This window comes from Pithys albifrons, chromosome 4 (assembly GCF_047495875.1).
Source record: "Pithys albifrons albifrons isolate INPA30051 chromosome 4, PitAlb_v1, whole genome shotgun sequence".
Classification (NCBI taxonomy): domain Eukaryota; kingdom Metazoa; phylum Chordata; class Aves; order Passeriformes; family Thamnophilidae; genus Pithys; species Pithys albifrons.
The window spans coordinates 78058079-78076364 of record NC_092461.1 but is presented as its reverse complement, the minus strand read 5'-3'; the positions used below and the strand labels follow the sequence as shown (position 1 = coordinate 78076364).

At 42.9% G+C, this 18286-nt stretch overlaps 1 protein-coding gene across 3 annotated transcripts in view; it reads left to right on the top strand.

Annotated features, from left to right (window-relative positions):
• COLEC12 (collectin subfamily member 12) overlaps positions 1-18286 on the top strand; it is a 102385-nt gene that overhangs the window by 8927 nt on the left and 75172 nt on the right. For 2 of the 3 annotated variants that reach the window (XR_011697756.1, XM_071554715.1), the window contains exon 2: positions 3422-3472. Coding sequence is in view for 1 of the 3 variants with exons in the window: in XM_071554715.1 (XP_071410816.1) it covers positions 3422-3472 (51 nt within the window). In the remaining 2 variants the exon portion in view is untranslated. Of the gene's footprint in view, positions 1-3421; positions 3473-13730; positions 13906-18286 lie in introns of those variants that run through there. The other variant, XM_071554716.1, reaches the window with a different exon arrangement.

Here is an 18286-nt window from a genome sequence, read left to right as displayed (position 1 = left end):
AAAGATTTCTTCTGAAGTAGGACTTTCAACCCATCTTAGTCTCTTTTTCCAAAGTGCTGTTCATTTCTGAATGTTTAGTCTAAGCTTGCTGTATTAATTTCTTTCATCTTTATTTTCCTTAAGCCTGTTACATTACTGTTAATGTTGTAAAATATTTTATTTGCACATGATTTGAGCAAAGTGCCTAGTGGCAGTTGTGACTGAAAGACCACTGAGCTTTGGCTTTTAAATAATTTTCATAGACTTCCCCTCAAATACATTGCTGCCCCTTGTAAGAACAACTCACAAGGATTGAAAAATGTTTTATTTGATGTTTGAGATTTTAGCGAGCAGGGAGCTGGGTCACTAGTTGACAAAACCTTTCTTGCTCATCTCCACTTTGTTTCAAATGCTACAAATGCCCTTCAGAATTAGGAGATTAATAAATAAAGTAGCTAAAGCTTAAGAAAAAAATCCATCCCTATCAAGAACTACACGCAGTGCTGCAAATATTTAAAAGCATGTATATATATATTTAAAACTATATGGGCATATAGAAATATATAAAATACACATATATAAAATATATATGTGGCAAATATAGAAAAGGCCAAAGAAACAACAATGTAATTATAAATATATGGCTAGGTAGGCCAGTGCAATTGGGCTAAGCATGAAAAACAGGACGACTAGGGAAGAGGCTGGCAGCCTGGAAGGAAGGTCTTGGAGATATGGTGTGGGATGAAGCCACAGGATTTGAAGATGTCCTGGCTGTATACATCAGATGTGGGTCAGATAAGCCAGGTTACACTGCTGAGAAACAAAGGAGGTGATTTTGTTACAGCCTGATAGCAGGAGAGGGCAGGAAGCTGAGGGCTCTGGAGCTGGTATCTTATTTTGTGCAGCATCTTATCTTTTGCGCAAGAGGGAAAGGTTTTTCCTGAGTCGCTTACTGCTGGGATAAGGAGCTTAATTGTTGACAGTTTATTAGTATTTGTCACGTTCTGTTGGGTGACCTTGTCTTCAGATAACAGTCAGTACAATTGTGAGGGGTTTGTTTGGTTTGTTTTTTTAAAAGGTTTCTTTCTGCCTTCAAAACCAGGATGTGTTTGTTTTGCCTAAGGAGCATCTACTGCCCTTTCCACTTCTTAAATGCTCATCTGAATTGGAGGTCTAGCTTAAGATATGGACAGGAGTACCGCTGGCAGTAAGCAAAATATGTTACCTAGTAAAGAATATGTTTTTATCTGTTGTTATCAACAGTGCTGTCTGACTAAAGGGTGATATTCTGCAAAATTATGTATTTCATGGACTCCTCTGCTGCTTCAGGCAGTCTCCCTCAGACTTCTGTGTGCAGGTCAGAAGGAGGAGCAAGTCAGATTTCCTGATGGACATGCACTCAAATCAATTAGTCTTTGTTGAGCCTCAATGCAGACTGAATCTTTACCTTTGAATTCATGCCCCCAAGGCTCTGTGGTGGCCCAAGTTAGCTGTGGCACCAGTTAGCGCAGTTTCATGATGCAGAGCAGTCTGGTCGTGTGCACTAAGTCTGTGGACTAAAAAGGTCTAACCAACCACAGACTTCTCAACTCCATCACGTTGTTTATCTGGTTTGAGCTTGCTTTTCCACCACTAGTAATTCCCAGGAATCCCTTAACTGGACTTTGAGCTTCTGTTTCCTTCTCTCCTCAAGTCAGGGAAAGGCCTGGATGGAAAAGTTGCAATCTTCCTTAGCATCCCGTGGTGGAAGTACAGCTCAAGATGGCCAGCAGCTGCTGAAGCTCCCAGGGGGTGCTGAACCAGCCTTCTCAGCACAGCAATGCAAAAAGAGGAGTAGATGGTTTTAGGCAGCAAGGATTGCCATCAGATTCCAGCAGTGTTTTTCACAGCATGGAGGCAGGGCTTGCCTTCGAGTTTCTGCTGGGAATTGCAGCAAGACAGTGTGTTTCCCCAGCGTGGCAGTGGGCTGAGAACCACTGGCCGCCACTTGGGAAGCTGTGTCCTAGGTTTAAAGAGAGTCCCATGGAGGCTTCACCCTGTGTAAAAATGGTGCTTGTTGGAGGGGAGATGGGTCTACTCCACTCCCTTTGGGGATTACAGAAGTGGGAGAAGAGCAGCCTGGACTGTGCTGCCCTCCCTGGCAGTTGGTTACCTTGTGCAGTGGCTGTGCTGCTGATAAAGCAGGGCTTTTGGCTTTCCTGACTCAGCAGAATGAGGGATCGTGTTGGTAGAAGGAGGCTTAACACACGAACACAAACATATCCTTTTTTTTTTTTTAAGAAGTTGTGGGTGTATTTCTTTTGCTGATGCCAGCCTTTTCCTTTGCTGCTGGAAGGAAGTAGAGAGAAATTAAGCTTCTGACAAAATAAAATTGTGATTATTAGCATATTAGTGCTTGTTGACTGTAAAGATAAGAACAAAAGACTTAATGAAATCATTGGATCATAGAATAATCGGAGTTGGAAGGGACTCACAAGGATCATGAAGTCCGACTCTGGACCCTGCACAGGGCAGCCCCCAGAATTACACCCATGTGCCTGAGGGCATTGTCCAAATGCTTCTTGAATGCAAGCAGACTTCATGCTGTGACCACTTCCCTGGGGATCCTGATATTTTCCTAATATTCAACCTACACCTGCCCTGACACAGCTTCATGTCATTCCCTTGGGTACTATCACTGATCACCACAGAGAAGAGATCAGTGCCTGCTCTTCCACTTCCCCTCATTAGGAAGCTATGGACTGCTATGACGTCTCCCCTCAGTCTCCTCTTCTCCAGGCTGAACAAACTAAGTGCTCTGAGCTGCTCCTCACATGTCTTCTCCTCTAGACCCTTCAAAATCATCACCAACTTGGTTTTTATTTTTCTTATCTGTTTGAATTTATCATTTCCATTTTATATTTTTTATTGGATCTTGCATCTTCAAGTCAAACTAATGCCTATGGGAAGTGGTGGATGGATGGGCAACCATCTCCTCTGACTCCTTTCTCATTACTCAGCACAACTGTATGTGGCACTTTGTGCAAAAGGCCAGACTGGTGCATGTGTAGCCCAATGCCCGGACAGCACAGGCAGCTGGCTGGAGCACGTGCTGTAGTCTGGGTGAGCCTGCCCAAGCAGCATGTTAGTGATGGTTGTCAATGATGAGGTACATGTCTGCTCTGGTCTGTACTTAGTTGGCCAAGCAGGCCTCGGGATAGCTGCCAGGTGAATAATCTGCACAATTTGTAGTCTAGGGTTCTGCTGGGGATTCTGGATGGGGGAAAGGCTCTGAACTGCCTTCTGTACTTGTAGATAGAGGTGGGATATGAGCAACAGAGTGGAAGATTAGTGACATGCCTAACAAATCAATGAAACTTACGTTAATTCATAAAGAAAAACTTCTTCCTTCTTTTTGCAATGGTAGTAGTAATAATCTGCTGCTATGTCTTTCTCTCTCCAGACGATTTTGCAGAGGAGGAGGAGGTGCAGTCCTTCGGCTACAAGAGGTTTGGTAAGTGGCAGCAGGTCTTTCAGCTTGTTATTCCATAGTGCTTTAGGGTAAGTGAAACACCTGCTATAAAAAACCTTCCTTGCTGGCAGCATCAAAACATACAGGTACAATCCCATCATTCACTTTTGTCCAGTATCTTCCCAGAGGAAGGTGTGATTTTTAGACTTGTTTTGTTTTCTTGGCAAACATAAGGCTTCAGAAGTAGCTCTAACCAGAAGGAAGTGGTGGTTTGTTTCATTATTTGTTCATTAGCATCATGAAAATGAAGATCACAGCTGAACAGAAATGAATGTGCTGGCTGTTAAAAGGACCCATGCCTCTTACATGTCTTCTGCCCAGCTGGGCATTGCTTCAGCCCACAGACCAATGTGGAACAGGGTTTATAGGTGTTCCCAAGAGTGGTCGCATGGAACCTTCTGTAGACTTGCAGAAGTTGTATCATCAGATGGGCCAGGACATATGCTATGCATTCCTCACAGAAGAAAAGTATATGGTATGAATGCATTCCGATGTCAAAAATTATTAGAGTGAGTTTGATCACTTTTTTCCTTTTTCCCCTTTCCTTTTATTTTTGATGTTTGTTCACCCAAAGTGGCCTTCTTGGCTGAACAAGGCAGTGCCACACATATGTACACAAGGGGTCAGCAGCTTTTGAGGCCCTTCTTTTCAAGGCTCTTGAGGGCTCTTTCTGTCAGGAAAGCATTTCAGTCTCTGCAGTCAACAGCTTCACCCAAGGCAGGCTGATGCCTGTCCCTGTGACAAAGGGAAGGTGACATGGTGGCCTCTGAGCTCCCCTGATGCCAACTCGAGCAGCCAGAGGGGCTCATCATCCAAGCTGCTAGCTGCCTTTTCAACTTTAAGCCATGAGGATAATAGTTCACCTTATTTTTTCTCTCCTGGGAAAGTGGCTGCAACAAGAGTCACTTTCAACAACACCACTTGGCAAGCAGATAGGAAAGGCAAGCTGAAAATAAAAAGAATAAAAATAAGTCAACAATTCCTTACATCCCTAAAGGAGCAGAGGGAGGCAGTGTAAGGAAATGTGGCATTTGGGAGGTGAGGATCACATTCGCATGACCTTTTCTACCCCCTGAACTACTCCACTGCTCCCTGCTGGTAGCTTTATTTTGGATAGATCAGCCAACCACAGAGCCAGCATCTGTGGCTTGGAAAGTCCTGCCATAAGGCTGCACACAGGGTTTTTTCCTACTCTTTTTTGTTGTTGTTGTTCTGGATTAAGCCCTGGAATAGCAAAAAAGGAAAAAAATCCCTTGAGAAACAGGAAGAAATATTAACTATTCATTTCTGTCACTTCCAGATGAGTAAAAAAATACTAAAATTCATTAGCAGCTATAGAAATACGTTCCCTCTGTGTTGTCCTCTACCTAGCTATCTCTGTTCAGCATGCTTTTGGAGTGAACAGCAAAAAAAATTTAGCAAGGAGCTGGTACTTCATTTTCCTTACTACGCCAATAGCAAGTGCACTGTTGTGACATGATGGGATTTTTACATATTAATTTGCTTTCATTTCTTTCCTCCTCACGCGTGTTGTTATGTTACCAACACAAGTTATTTCTCCCCTTAGAAATGCAGGAGCATTTCCAGAAATGCTTGTACTGTTGCACTTGATGCAGTGTGGAGGGAGCAGAGGGCCAGCAGCCTGGCAGAGGTAGGAGGAGATTTCACCACAAGAGAAGCAGTCAGGGTAGTTCTACCCTTAGGAAATAGCCATAACTGCCGTATCCTTCATGAAAACATTGCTGTGGTCAGGGAGGTGTTGCAGATGTCTGCAGTACAGAAGAAGAGTCTTGACTAAAGGGAGAATGGAGTAATGAAGCCATAGCATTGGCACTGGTAAAAGTTGTGATTCAACAGTGTTCCAATCCAAGAAGTCTTCCTTGTTTGTACTATTTTGGAGCCCAGACTTCCTCCCATAGCCCCTTGCTTATCTTTCCCAGCATTGTGGGGCAGCACAGGGAGAAGCTAGGGATGACCTGGTTTCCATATATACCTGCACCAGCATCCCCGTATTCATGCTTTTTTGTCCATAAATGGGTTATTTCCCCTCCTTCAGAAAACCTGTCTCAGTGTGTTCCCATTTCTACCATTCCTGCTGCATTTCCAGGCAGCCTCTGAGCAATGTCTGCAGTAAGCCACTTGTCTTCAGCAGCACTGACTGCTTCATCGGGCACAGGTCTCCTTCATGCAGAAAGGTGACCTGCACATCTTTTAAAGACTCCAAATTCAGTGGATCAGCACTTCCAGTGAAGTCCTAGAGGTTGTTCTTGGGGCCAAAATGCAGCAAAGTAGTTCAAGCTCCTGCCTGACCAGTAGGAAATGTTAGGCCTGCTGTCACAGTTGTGTTCCCTCTTGGCCCCGTGTCCTCACTGATAAAAGAAGACAATATGAGGGAATCCCAAGGCAAGAACCACGTTTTATTATACAAACCTCGATAAAAGGTAATTTTTAAAGGAGTCCTGTTGTGTCTGTTCACTGGCATTGTAGAAATGCCAGTGCTGTTCCAGTACAGCCTGTTGGTGTGGGCAGCAATAAAAGCAGCCAGTGGAGTTTTTGTTTCAGGAGTCATAGTGTAAGAGCAGTTGTGATAGTATATTGTGACTGGAGCAGTCCTTGTACACCCCACTGACATGAGACTTGGTAGGAAGACCATGACTCAAGTACCTTTGACTCCATCATTTGGAAGTGGGAGGCCTTGTTTGGAGCAAAATGTGCTTGGGTGGGGGGGGAGAAAGTTAAAGTACAACTGTTTTTGCAAAAATATGGCTAGCAGTGAGTCACTACTGGCAGCTGGAAACATGTTGGTCAGCATTTGGCAGGCAAAGTCTTGACCAAACTCCTTTCCTAGAGTTCAGCTGAAGAGTTTATTATTAGCTGCCTTGTTGCTGGAGCCTGTAGTTTGGTACAAGGAAGGAAGAAAGCAACAGAAGGAGGGAAGGAGAGAGGCATTCTCAAAAAATTCTCATTTTGGGGAAGAAGCTTTTGCGAAGAGGATTGAATACGCATTGTCTTGTACTACTTCCTCTTTTTCTGAATCATTCCATCCTTCCTTCTCAGACAAGTTAATTTCTGAGGATTTATCATGCCATTTTATTTTTTTAGTCAGTAGTACATTAACCAGTCATATTAAGCCAAACATAAGCATAACACACTAACATATTAAAGAACAGTGAATACACATGCAGACAACTCAAGATCCTAGGAAAATACACACTATTATTTTTCTCTTTTGAGTTTGTGACAGATTTGCTTTAGGTGGTCAGGCAGGATCAGGGAAGCAGTCTTTCCAGCTGACTGATGCTGTTTACTTCTTTTCAATGGATAGTACAGATGTGCAGGACCACTGCCAGAAGTGTGATGCTCAGCTGCAATGCCTCCAGATTGCTGCACTGAAGAAGTGAGGAAGCATGTTTCTTATCCCTGTTACTTCATCATCAGTCACTACTCAGTCTGCTTTGAAGTTATCTACTCCAGATAGCAAAGTAACCCTCTCCACTGGTTTTTCTCTACCAGATTGCCACCAATGTTAACTCTTTCATCAGTCAGTGTCACTGGTTTGCACCACCCCACATACACTACACTTTGGGAAAGAATGAATGAAAGGGCAAAACTTCCTTTTCAATATGACATGCTTTGGAGATTTCAGCCATGACAGCTCAGACTAGTTTCTCTGTGGGTGGTAGAAGGATGAGATCTCATTATGGCAGGGTTTGAGTCTTCTTACCTCTGAGATTCAGGCTCCTGTCATCACCACAGGCAAGGGAAGTGAAGGGATATAATGAACTCCAAGGCAGAAGATCTGATCTTCCTAACTCATGGCATTTCAAAGTAACAGATATAGAGCTCACTCTTCATTTTGGTTTTTTTATATTAATATTTTAGAACTTAAAATCTGCACTTTACTGAATAGAGTAAAAAATTCACTGTGAAATTATTCATTCCGTAATTTGTGGCTACAGTACAATATTGAATAGCTGAAAGCAAGGGGGATGGTCTTCAAACTGTTGCAGAAACCTCCCAAGGAATCAGAAGATAGGGCCAATACACTGAAAAAGTAGAAGACTGAACAGCTTTTGTAAGATAATTACCCTTTGCCCTTTGGCAAACACAGGCAGAATTGCAGGCTTTAAGCTTGTCCTTCATAGCGGCACACATCTTGGTGACCCCCGTGCTCTAGATGGCAAGTCAGCATCCTCCTCAACTTCGCCTTACCTCTTCCCTGCTGAGCTGTTGGTAGGGAAAGGTAGGAGTAGGTCCAGTGCACACCAAGGACTGTCCTCCTGTCTTCCCCCTAGCCTTCAGGTCAACAGCTGACAGGGAAGGAGGGATAAAAAGTACTACCCTCCCCCCCCCACCCCCACCCCCCCAAGGAAGATAGATACTTCTTTAGGTATCTTTTGTGGAGTATATGAGAGATGACTAGGTCAGGATGAACCTTCTATGGAATTATGGCAATCTAGCTCCCGAGCTTCATTCCAGGTATAAGAATTAAATCTAGGAATTTCCGGACCAGGAATGGATGAATTATGCTGCCACACAGTAGTGAAATCTGCTATACTGAAAAAAAGTGAGGTGGGAAAAAACTGCTTTAAAAACATATTTGGAAAATGTAATTTTTTTCCTCTGATGAGTGGCTTGGGAGCAGGTGAACTAGATCCATTTAATAACTGCTTTCTCACTATACATTGTTTATAGTATGTTACACAGTAAGAAGCTATATATTATTTCTTCACCTTTGATAGGATACAACTAGGGAGTTTTAGGAATGTACAACTGATAAAAGCCTTGTGAATAGTTTACAGCAAAAATGAAAACTTTAAGATAGAAAACTTTTTCAGAATTGGTTTTATAAAGTACAGGGTGTTTTGTGCCTATAAAAGTCAAAAGATGACCATGGTAAGCAAAATTCATGGCTCGGAATTTTGTGATAGTTCCGGAAAAGCATTTATTCATTAACACTTCATAGACCAAATAATTCTTGTCTGTATCTCTGGATAAATCCAGGCCATTGTTCACATCTTTAATAACATGCATCAAAAAATGTCTGGCATCAGCCTGCTGGTGTGCTATATCCACACAAACCTTAAGCCCCTACGAAAATAAAGGAAAAAAGAATCCTAAGCTTTAGGAATTTGCAGACTTTTCTTTATGGTTTGTAAACAACCAGTGAGGGATTTCAGGTGCCACAGGCCACATGCCTATCTCTCCTTAGGCATTCTTTCATATGTATGCCTACAGTGCGTAATCATATGGCTTAATAAAAAGTCACAGGGTCACTCATACTCACAAAGCCAGAGGAAAGTCAGGCATATTGTTCCCAGTTCACTGATCTGGCTGTATTTGTCAGATGAGGACTTTGCCTGCATGCATCCTGGGGCAATGAAATCCTCACTGAATGGCAGTGCCCATGTGGCTGTTCATTTCAGGCCAAGAAATTTCATTTGGAGTGTCCCTTTTCCTTGCCATGGCCAATAAGGTGGAAGGCGGTCAAGCTTGCCTTCTCCTGGGGTGAGCCCTGAGCAGCTGAGAGAATCCAGCACCTTTGAGAGTCCTGTGCTGGGGCTTCAGTCCCAGCATCAGAGGCTGCATGCGGAGGGACCACCTGCATAAGGTTTCTTTGTCTTTCCTTTCATTTCCAGAATGTAATCCCAGTTAGCAGGGAACTGAAGTCTCAGTAAATAAAGAACAAATGCTGACATGTGTGCAGTATTGCCATTGCAGAGGAATGTGCTCAGGAACTGTCAAGGTGCCCATATCCTGACAGGGTGTCCCACCTCTGTCAGTAGCTTCTGTCTCTTGCAATGTAGTGGGCATGTGTGATAAATGGAATATCCAAACCAAAAATCTGAAATCACCAGTCTTCATAAAGATGGGAAATAGTTGGTTCACCCTGAGAAATCCATCAGTGTCAGGCAGTAATAGCAAGATCCAAGAAGTTATCAGGTCTGTGTGTGCTGTGCAAACTTATTCAGGAGCTGGAAGAGCATTCAGGTCTGTGGGTTTGAGGCTGCCCCTCTCTGACCTGTCCTGCTGTGCCTGGCTAAAGGCACTTCTCCTTCTAATCCAAACCCATAAAGAGGCCTCTTAGCAGTGCCGTGGGGACTAAAGTCATTCCAGCTGTGTGTTGTTATGTAGGCAATCTATTTTCCCTTAGTTACGGGTTTTTCCTTTTAGTACAATTAAAATTCTTGACATACTTCTTCATATATTGCATTTGCATGCTTGAAGCAATACCTGTTTGATCCATCTCTGTCTTTTACAGGGGTGAACTGAAGGCGGTGTGGTCACCATTATGTGTGAATTTTGCTCTCTGTTTTTCATTAGAGTTCTAAAATAGGTGTGTGGGCTGAACAGCAAGTTATATTTACAAATGGAATGAAAACATTGGCTACACTGTAAGCAACACCTGGGGATTTTTTATTTATTTCCCTGTAAACTAGCTGGACAAATAATGATGTTTGGTAACATCAGCTTGCTGCCAGAACACCTAGACTGTATTCTGCGCTGTTCAACTTCATAACAAAATTACCTGTGAAATTCATGCCCTGGAAGGAAACTAAGTGTTTTATTTTCAGAACTTGGTACCATTATGTTTCCATGCAAAGGAGTAACACAGGAAAACTGTGGGATAAATGAAAACTTAAGATACAAAGCCGTCAGGAGAAGAAAAAAAATATTTGGAAATACCCATTAGTGAACTCTCCTAGCACTGCTGTGAGATTGTAGCACATACCAGCATTATTCCTGAGCTCCTCTTAAGCTTTATTCCAAATTCAAGTCTTCATTTTTAGCCAGCTGCTGCTATACACTGGTCTTTACTGCATGCTGTAAACTCTAGAGTTGCAAATGCCCAGATGCATCTAATGGATCTTTGGCTTTTCTGTACCTTTTTCAAAATGATTCCCCCCTCAGAAAGCTGCTGTGCTGTGCTTATTGCCAGCAATACATGGACACTGGTGTTTTGTGAGAAAGGGGGTGCTGTATTCCCTTGAGGGTATGTTATTAGAGGAAAAAAACAACACACACAAATAAAACAGGTAGCTGTCAGGTGCTGCTTACATTTGTATCCTAGATTCCTTTTATTTCTTAGGAATTTCCTCAAAGTTTCCTGGAGCTCTAACACCCACATTAAGTGAAATGGCACAGGTAAAATCCCCATGCCTGATTCTGCAGGGCACTGAGCTCTTTAAAAATGCTGCTCAGCATCCCATTGAGTCAGGCCCCTGAGCCTGCACAAAGCAGTGCTGCTGCCATTACTTTCCCAGCAATTTATGAACAACAGCTATGCTAACAGGGAAGAGCTCTATGCTTTAATTAGCAGCTACCAAGGCAAATAGTTAGTACAAAGTAGCTTGACAGATGTGTCGACACACACACTGCCTCATACTATAAGCCCAAATCTGTCAGATGAGAAAGCCTTTCTGCCTTTGGCTGCCTTGCTTAAAAGCCTTCATATTCATTCCTGCTTCCTGCAGTTAAGGGAGCAGTTGGGTCTCTTACTGTCCACTTCGGCAGCATCTAGGGAAGGGGAAGGATCAGATTAAATTGGTGGTACAGAATTTTGTCTGCTGAACTATCAGAAACATTAGAGAAAAAGTACCACGATGTTTTACATGAGGTGTCATTTAATATTGTATTAGGTTCCCTGCCTCTGCATGGTTGGTGCTTGGTTTCCCACACTCCTCAGGGAGCTACTGCAAGGAAGGTGTGCAACTTAACCTTGACCCAGACCTTAACCTGTGAACCTGGACCTAGACCCAGACCTAATGGTCTCTGCTGTCCTCCACCATCCCACCCAGCAGCCTTGAGCCTGGCCAGTGTCCCAGGAAAGTGACACTGAATGCCGTACATCACGCTGCTGTACTTGACCAATTTCTTGATGTTTTTCAGAGTAATTTTTCTATCTGAAGATTGACTTCCATAAGAAATTTGAATATAGGGCTTAAGGTAGGAGTAATTTCCTCTACTTTTCAGTAGCCTAGGCATCTCTCTCTTTAAAGACACCTGCCCTTATGCAATAGCAGGAAGAGGCTAATTCTGCATGAAGGGACTTCCATGCTGAGCAGTAGGACTTCCTGACCATTTTTGAGTTACTACATAGAAATTGTCAACTCCGTATCTCTGTATTATGTTCTTAAAAGTGCTTGGGAAAGCATATAAAAGCCTAAAAAAGGCTGTGAGAGAGAACAGTAGATCCCAAATGAACCATGGGTAAGTACTTAAGGCTGATTTGGCCTGTTGCAGACACTAACAAGGAACAGTATGTTGCTTTGCTAAGTCAAAACCAATTCAAACTCCACTGTGCTGTAGTATAAAAAATTAGCCAAAGGAAAGCATGGATTAAAATTTTATCCAGACTTAAGTAGCCTTCTGTATATGGGTAAACCTGAAGTGAAGCAGCCAAGAGCCAAGAAATTTCCATTTGTCCTGTTTCAGCCTGGGTTAAGTGAGTGGGCTGAGATTCTGGAAAGCAGAGAGAGGCTGGGAGATAGGCATGAGCAGGAAGGAGTCTTGCTTGGTGCCTGGAGTCAGCATGGACAAGTATTGCACAATGGGTAAGTGGAGAGGTTTGTGTCCTGCAGATACCCCTCAGCTTGGTCAGGAATGCATCTGGAAAATCCACCCACTCAGCCAGAGAGACAGATTGATGCCTTAAATAAATAAAACATGAACATGTTTTCGTGATTAGAGCTTTTGACTCTTAATGGAAGTTTTTGTAGTAGATGGAGTCCAAGACACGGGGATCCACTTCTCTCCAGCCCAACTGAAGCTGCTAAAGAGATTGTGTGTTTAAAGTCTGGTGTGGACATTCAGGCCTAGTATAGCAGGACTTTGCATCTTTTCTGACAGTTATTTCATAATGCCACAAAGATTAAGGGCAGAATTGCTTTCTTTAAAGGATATCAGGACACTAGGGCCTGCTTAACAGGGCTTTGCTGCATATTTTTCAAAACCTGAAATTTTAAATGTTTGGAAAATGCTTATTGATTTGCTTTACGTCACATGTATCTGTGTGCTTGTTGTCAAGGTCTTGGCCAGGGAACATGGAAAATTCTACTGAAGTTTGTATTTTGAATCAGCCCAGGAACAGGCATGGAAGCTTTACTTGCCAGGCTTGTTACAGTCTGTATACACTACATTTGGAAGTGCTCAATGGCAAAAAACGTACTTGTCTTGTATGTTTTGTTAATGGGTTAAGGTAGGACTTCAGACCATCTGTGTATGTAATGACAACGGCTTTAGGTGAAAATGCAGGATATAATGCCCCACATAACTGGTGATTCCATTTTAAATCTGACCTGTAAGTCTCAAGTTTGGATCGGGAGAGGTCTTGTCCTTAATTAACACTTAATTAACACTTTGCACAGTCTGAAACCAGATTAATCCAAACACACACTGTGCAGATTTCAGCATAGCATTTTTGCACAGCTAAAGTCACTTGTCCCCAGAAGTTACTACATGCCACTGCTTGCATGCATAGATGTTTGTATTCAAAGCTATGTGCTTTGTTTTGCGTGAATACATCCAAACTTGATTTGAGTCGGTGTGTTGGACAACCTCAAACATACAAAAAACAAACGTGTAGGACTAGATTGCATGTAGGTTCCATCTGGAAATTTGTGTTTCAAACTTGTTCCTAGACGTATTGTTTCCTAGATCTTGAAAGCTAAAAATCTGAGAGGTGGTTCTTGTGCTTACCATGTTCCAAGGCCCAGTCACAAGTCTTCTTGCTACCTTAAAGAGAATAACTTGCCTATCCCCTTAAGAAAACAGGTTTCTTCTTGATTAATGGTACTACAGGATTAACCTCTTTTGCAAATTATAAAAATGACTGTATGCATATTTCATTATTGTACAAAATTTCTTTAAGTGCCTTGCAGAAAACAGCAGCATAGCTTGGTTTTGTGGGGAGATAAACAAACCAACATCATGTTCGTCTGCTCATTGCTAAGGAGCTGAAAAAACTTTCCAGAACACTGAAAACTTTAATACTGATGCCTCTTTAATAGTCAAGGTTAGATAAAGTTGGGAGAAAATTTTGGGGTCTCAAAGTAATGAATTTGGTATATGTGAGGGTCTGAATCAGCTGAAATACTGCAAGAGGAAGAAGAGGAGATGTCTTCATTGCCTCTCTCCTGAGTCATCAAACAGAAGCAAGGAACATTTTTCAGAGACCTGTAACTCAGCCCTTCTTTGCTCCATCTCTGCTGGTCTCTGATCAGACCCATCTTTTCTGCAGGGTCCAAAGCAGTGCATGAAGCCACATCTGTGGCAGATGTCCGTGCTTTCCATGGTATTCACAGTTCAAGTTCATCAAGGTGCAGAAAACAGCATGCTTTGTGGAGATTCTGCTTTGTGATGCCAGAAGCAACCGCACGATCTCCTTTTTAAGAGGTAGCAGAAGCAAAACAGAGGTGGGTCCTGTCCTTTTTATGTTTGGCTGGAAGTCTGTCCATTATTCCCTCTGCCCACATGGCTTATACCTGGAATAGCCCAGCAGAAGGTGAAAAGCTCATCTCAGCCTTAGGGTCAGTACTGAGCCCATCAAGAGGATGCAGGAGGGAAATCTGGTAGCTGCAGGAAATGCCATTGTCAGAGGGCGATTGGCACCCAATAAACCCCATAAACTTCACAGCTCACCTCTTGCTTCAGCAAACCTTGACTCTGGCCCAGGAACAGATAAGAAACAGCATGAGTTTTGACCCACAGGACAGGAGGGTCTTGGTTAGGGCCCACCTTTGCAGCAATAGCCACGTCTGCCTCTCTGCTGCAGCCCTGAGTCCTGGATCCTGAGAAACTTGTATTCTTGGCAAGCTGCTTTGTGAAATACAGCATGGTGGAGCTGTTTTTATTCTCAGTTTTCTTGCAAGAGGTTACTGTGAGTAGTTCTGTGCTTTAGTAAAAAGAAATAGAGCTGTGTTCTCCACAACAAGCCCTTTTTATTACACTTGATTTGAATAGCAATTGGCCTCTAGTCGTGTCTCCAATGCAAAGAAGACCCCTTATGAAAGCCTTTCATTTACTAAGAAGAATTAACTTTTCCCATGCATAAAACCAGATTACCAAAACAAACACACAAAATAACCAAAAGAGCTGCCAAGAATATGTATATGTCCAGTGGGTGTTCAGGGGGACTTAGAAGACATTAAGTGGAAGTGTCTTTGTAAAAGGAAGCAGAAGAGCTGACTGTGAATTTAGAAAGCATCTTACGTCAAAGGAATGCTTAGATCACTGTAGTCTTCTCCATTTTGAGCTTGGTGATTGTGCTGATGTGGCTCTATAGTAATTTATTTTATTTTTCTCCCTTCTGGGAGGTTTCTAAAACAATATTTTAAAAAGAAAAATAAATAACTACTAATGTCGCCAGTTGTTCTTCTGAGAATACTTGTGGTGTGTTAAAAGAAAATACTCTGTGAAGCTGTGAATGGGAGACATTTCCAGGGTGGGTGTGTTTGAGGTTTGTTTGGGTTTTTTTAATACTCTACTCCTATGTCTTTTTTTTTTAATAGTTTTCATGTGCTTTTAATACAGTGGACACTAGATTAAGAAATTCTTCCTTATTCCAACAGTTATAGGAGCTTTGCAGGGTGATGTGTTATATATGTTACATGTGCCCCTTGGACAGTCCTGCTGGCAGGAAGCCATGGTACCACTCTAGTCCTGCAGCCTTCACTCAGGCAAGGATTTTTTTGGCAGACACTTGTCTCTTCTTTTGCTATCAGATTTATATATAAAAAAGATCTGTAGCCTCTAAGTGACCATGTTTCACATTTTGAGACTGCTATTTCCAGAACATCAGAGTTCCCAGCAGGGACCAAGGGTAGTGTTGTGCTCATTGTGATCTCAGAAGAAACGACCTCTTTTTCCTTAAACACCTTCAGTTTGGTTGCTCTCCTTCTACCCCACACTAAGTAACACTTCACGTCACAGGAAGGGGTTGTTCCTCGAGCATCCTGCCACAAAGTGAAAAAACACCACCTAAAAGCAAATCAGTACTTGAGGCAAGCAATGATGTGTTCATATAACTCCCTTCAATCTATTTTAAATGCAATACAGTCCTGCAGAGTTGACTGGTTTTATGAAAGACATCCACTCTCTCATGGACCTATTGCATCAAATCAGCTGCCAAAATTAAGCAGTTGAGGGTACAACTGGTTTTTTAGCACTAGAGTTAATAAAGCTGCATGAGGTCAGCCAGGGTTTTCCTCCTGTCCTGTACTGGAAGTACAGTGCTGAGAGCAAAAACTGGCTAGCTAGACTGCAAGGTGATGGAGACGCTCTGCGGCTGCAGGAAGGCAAAACCACATGGATCTGGCAGGGAAAAACAAGGAGGGGGTCATCCCAAAGCTCAGCCAAGGGACTCCATTGTGACAGTCTGGTTACTCTGATTTAGATGCTGCTCAGCAGATTTCATATGTCCATGCTCATTCATAAAAAGGCAGTGTAAAACCCTTTGGACCTCTCCAATTGGTGCCTGTTGCAGCCATTCCTGCACTGCCTTGAACTGCTTTGATTTTACGTACCAGGCTTGACTTCACCAGAGCAGAGGTTGCCACATAGACACATTTCAGGACAGTGTAAAAAACATCTGCAGTCTAGAAACCGGCAGGGTCCCCAAAGAGAGTGTTAAACCCAGGGAGTGCTGATCTGTTTCCTGCCTTTGTTATAATTTCTGCCATGTAACCCAATCTCGCCCACCAACCAGCCGGAGTAAGCCTGGCCAGCTGAGTCAGCAAGGCACAGACTGCAGCCGCTCACATCACATCAGCACAGTGAGCCTCCAAAATCCCGGTGGAGATGTACTGATTTGCAGGTTAATCCTGCCTCTTAATCAGTGGGTGCTCACTGCCTTCACCCACAGGCATGGGAGAACAGAACACAGAGGAGGCAGGCGGGTGGTGCCATGAGTGGCCACTGCTCACCTCCTGCTCTTGGAGACAGCCAGGCCTTCGTGTGCATCAGCTGCCTCTCTGTAAGCAGGGCTGCCCTCACCCTGAACCCTATCCTTGTTCAACAGTCAGGTCAAACCAGCGCCCAGGCTACTATCCCTTTGCCAGGAGTGGCAGCCCAGTGAGGAGGAGCACTGGGAAGAAAGCCTGGTGCTGCCAGAGTAAAGACTGATGAGTTCTTTTGGGGAAAGGGGTGGGGCAGATGTGGACAGCAAGATCCCACTCGCTTTGGAGGTCCACGTTTCCTGGCAGAGATGCTGTGCTGTGCCCTGGTGCCCTTGCATGCAGGTGGGGGCAAAGGGTAATGCACAGCAAGAAAAACTCATCTTCTCACTTTGTTTTTTCCTCTTTCTTGTGAGACTGACATGAGCTGGTGCTGACATCTGATCCGCTTTTGATCTTTTTCTAGCATGGGCTGTGTGTTTTTTTAAAGGATTTCCCTGCCAGAGTTGACCACTACTAAGAGAGAGAAAAAGCAGTCAGCAAACATCCCCATTTAAAACTGTGCTGGTTTTAAAGCTTTGCAGAGTACATTGCTTGTTTTTCAGCCCACTCACAAGATATTGCCAGCAGACTTCCAGTAAATTAGGCATTTAAGTCAAAGTGGCTTTTTTAAAATATTTGAACAGTGGCATGGGGAAAGCTTAGGTGAAAGACAGAGTTGGGAGGAGGACAGTCTTTGATTTATCTGCAGCTTTGCCTGGTGCAGATGAGATACCCATAGCAGACCATCATTCTCGTCAGGCTGTGGTTTGTTACAAGGATTTGGGACTATCCATGCTTGTTTCCCAGGCCTTAAAATTCTGATTATGCATTTCAGCTGTAGTACAGTAGGCAAAAAATTGTGGGGTGTTTTTCTGGGATTTCTTGCTTCATGCTCTTTTTGAAATTCATGGAAGCTATCTCTAACATATTTGTCTTATAATAATTTTAAATGTCTTTTAGAAATCTGAGGAGAGTGGAGAATTTTCTGACTATCTCTTATGAGTTACATTCCTAGGTCACAGACAATTCTGTTACAAATAGGTAAAGCTCCACTGATTAAAACAGTGTTGTCCCTGACAGTGTTGAAGTGTAAAGTGATTTGGGTAAGTTTGTGTCATTCCACTGTTGGGAGGCAGGGACTTAAACATACTTATGCAGGCAGCTGAAAGGCCTAAATAAGCACATTGCCTTAAATCACAGTGAGGTCTATCATTTATTTTCATTGTATTTAGGTTATTGGAGGCAGGATCTCAGTGAGCAGGAATAGTTTCCACCCTAGTTGCATGTGGCATGAAGTCCGTTAACACCTGTCAATGGTGGCGATTGAGATGCCTCCTGCAGAAAGTCATCAAACTATGTTTAAAGAACCTAAATAACTTCGTATACCTGGGCTTTTTAATTTTGTACCCCTTTATTTTGTTCCACATATTGCAATAATGAAGATAATTTACGTTATTACGAAATCGTGTCTACTAAGTAACATGGAGTCCTCTCTTGCCACCCCCTAGTTCAAGAATATAGAATCACGGAATGGCTTGGATTCAAAGGGACAGTAAAAATCATCTAGTTCCAGCCCCCCTGCCATGGACAGGGACACCTCCCACTAGACCAGATTGCTTAAATATTCACCTTGAACATTCCCAGGGATGAGGCATCCATAGCTTCTCCAGACAACCTCTTCCAGTGTCTCACTACTCTCATAGTAAAGAATTTCTTCCTAATATCTAATTTAAACCTACCCTTAAATTATATAAATGCATAAGCAAGAGTGTGTTAAAACCCAGATAGCATCAAAGAATTATTGCATCTCACTGTGAATGTTTTAAAATTTTACAGTAGTAAAGTGAATCCTGTCATGCAG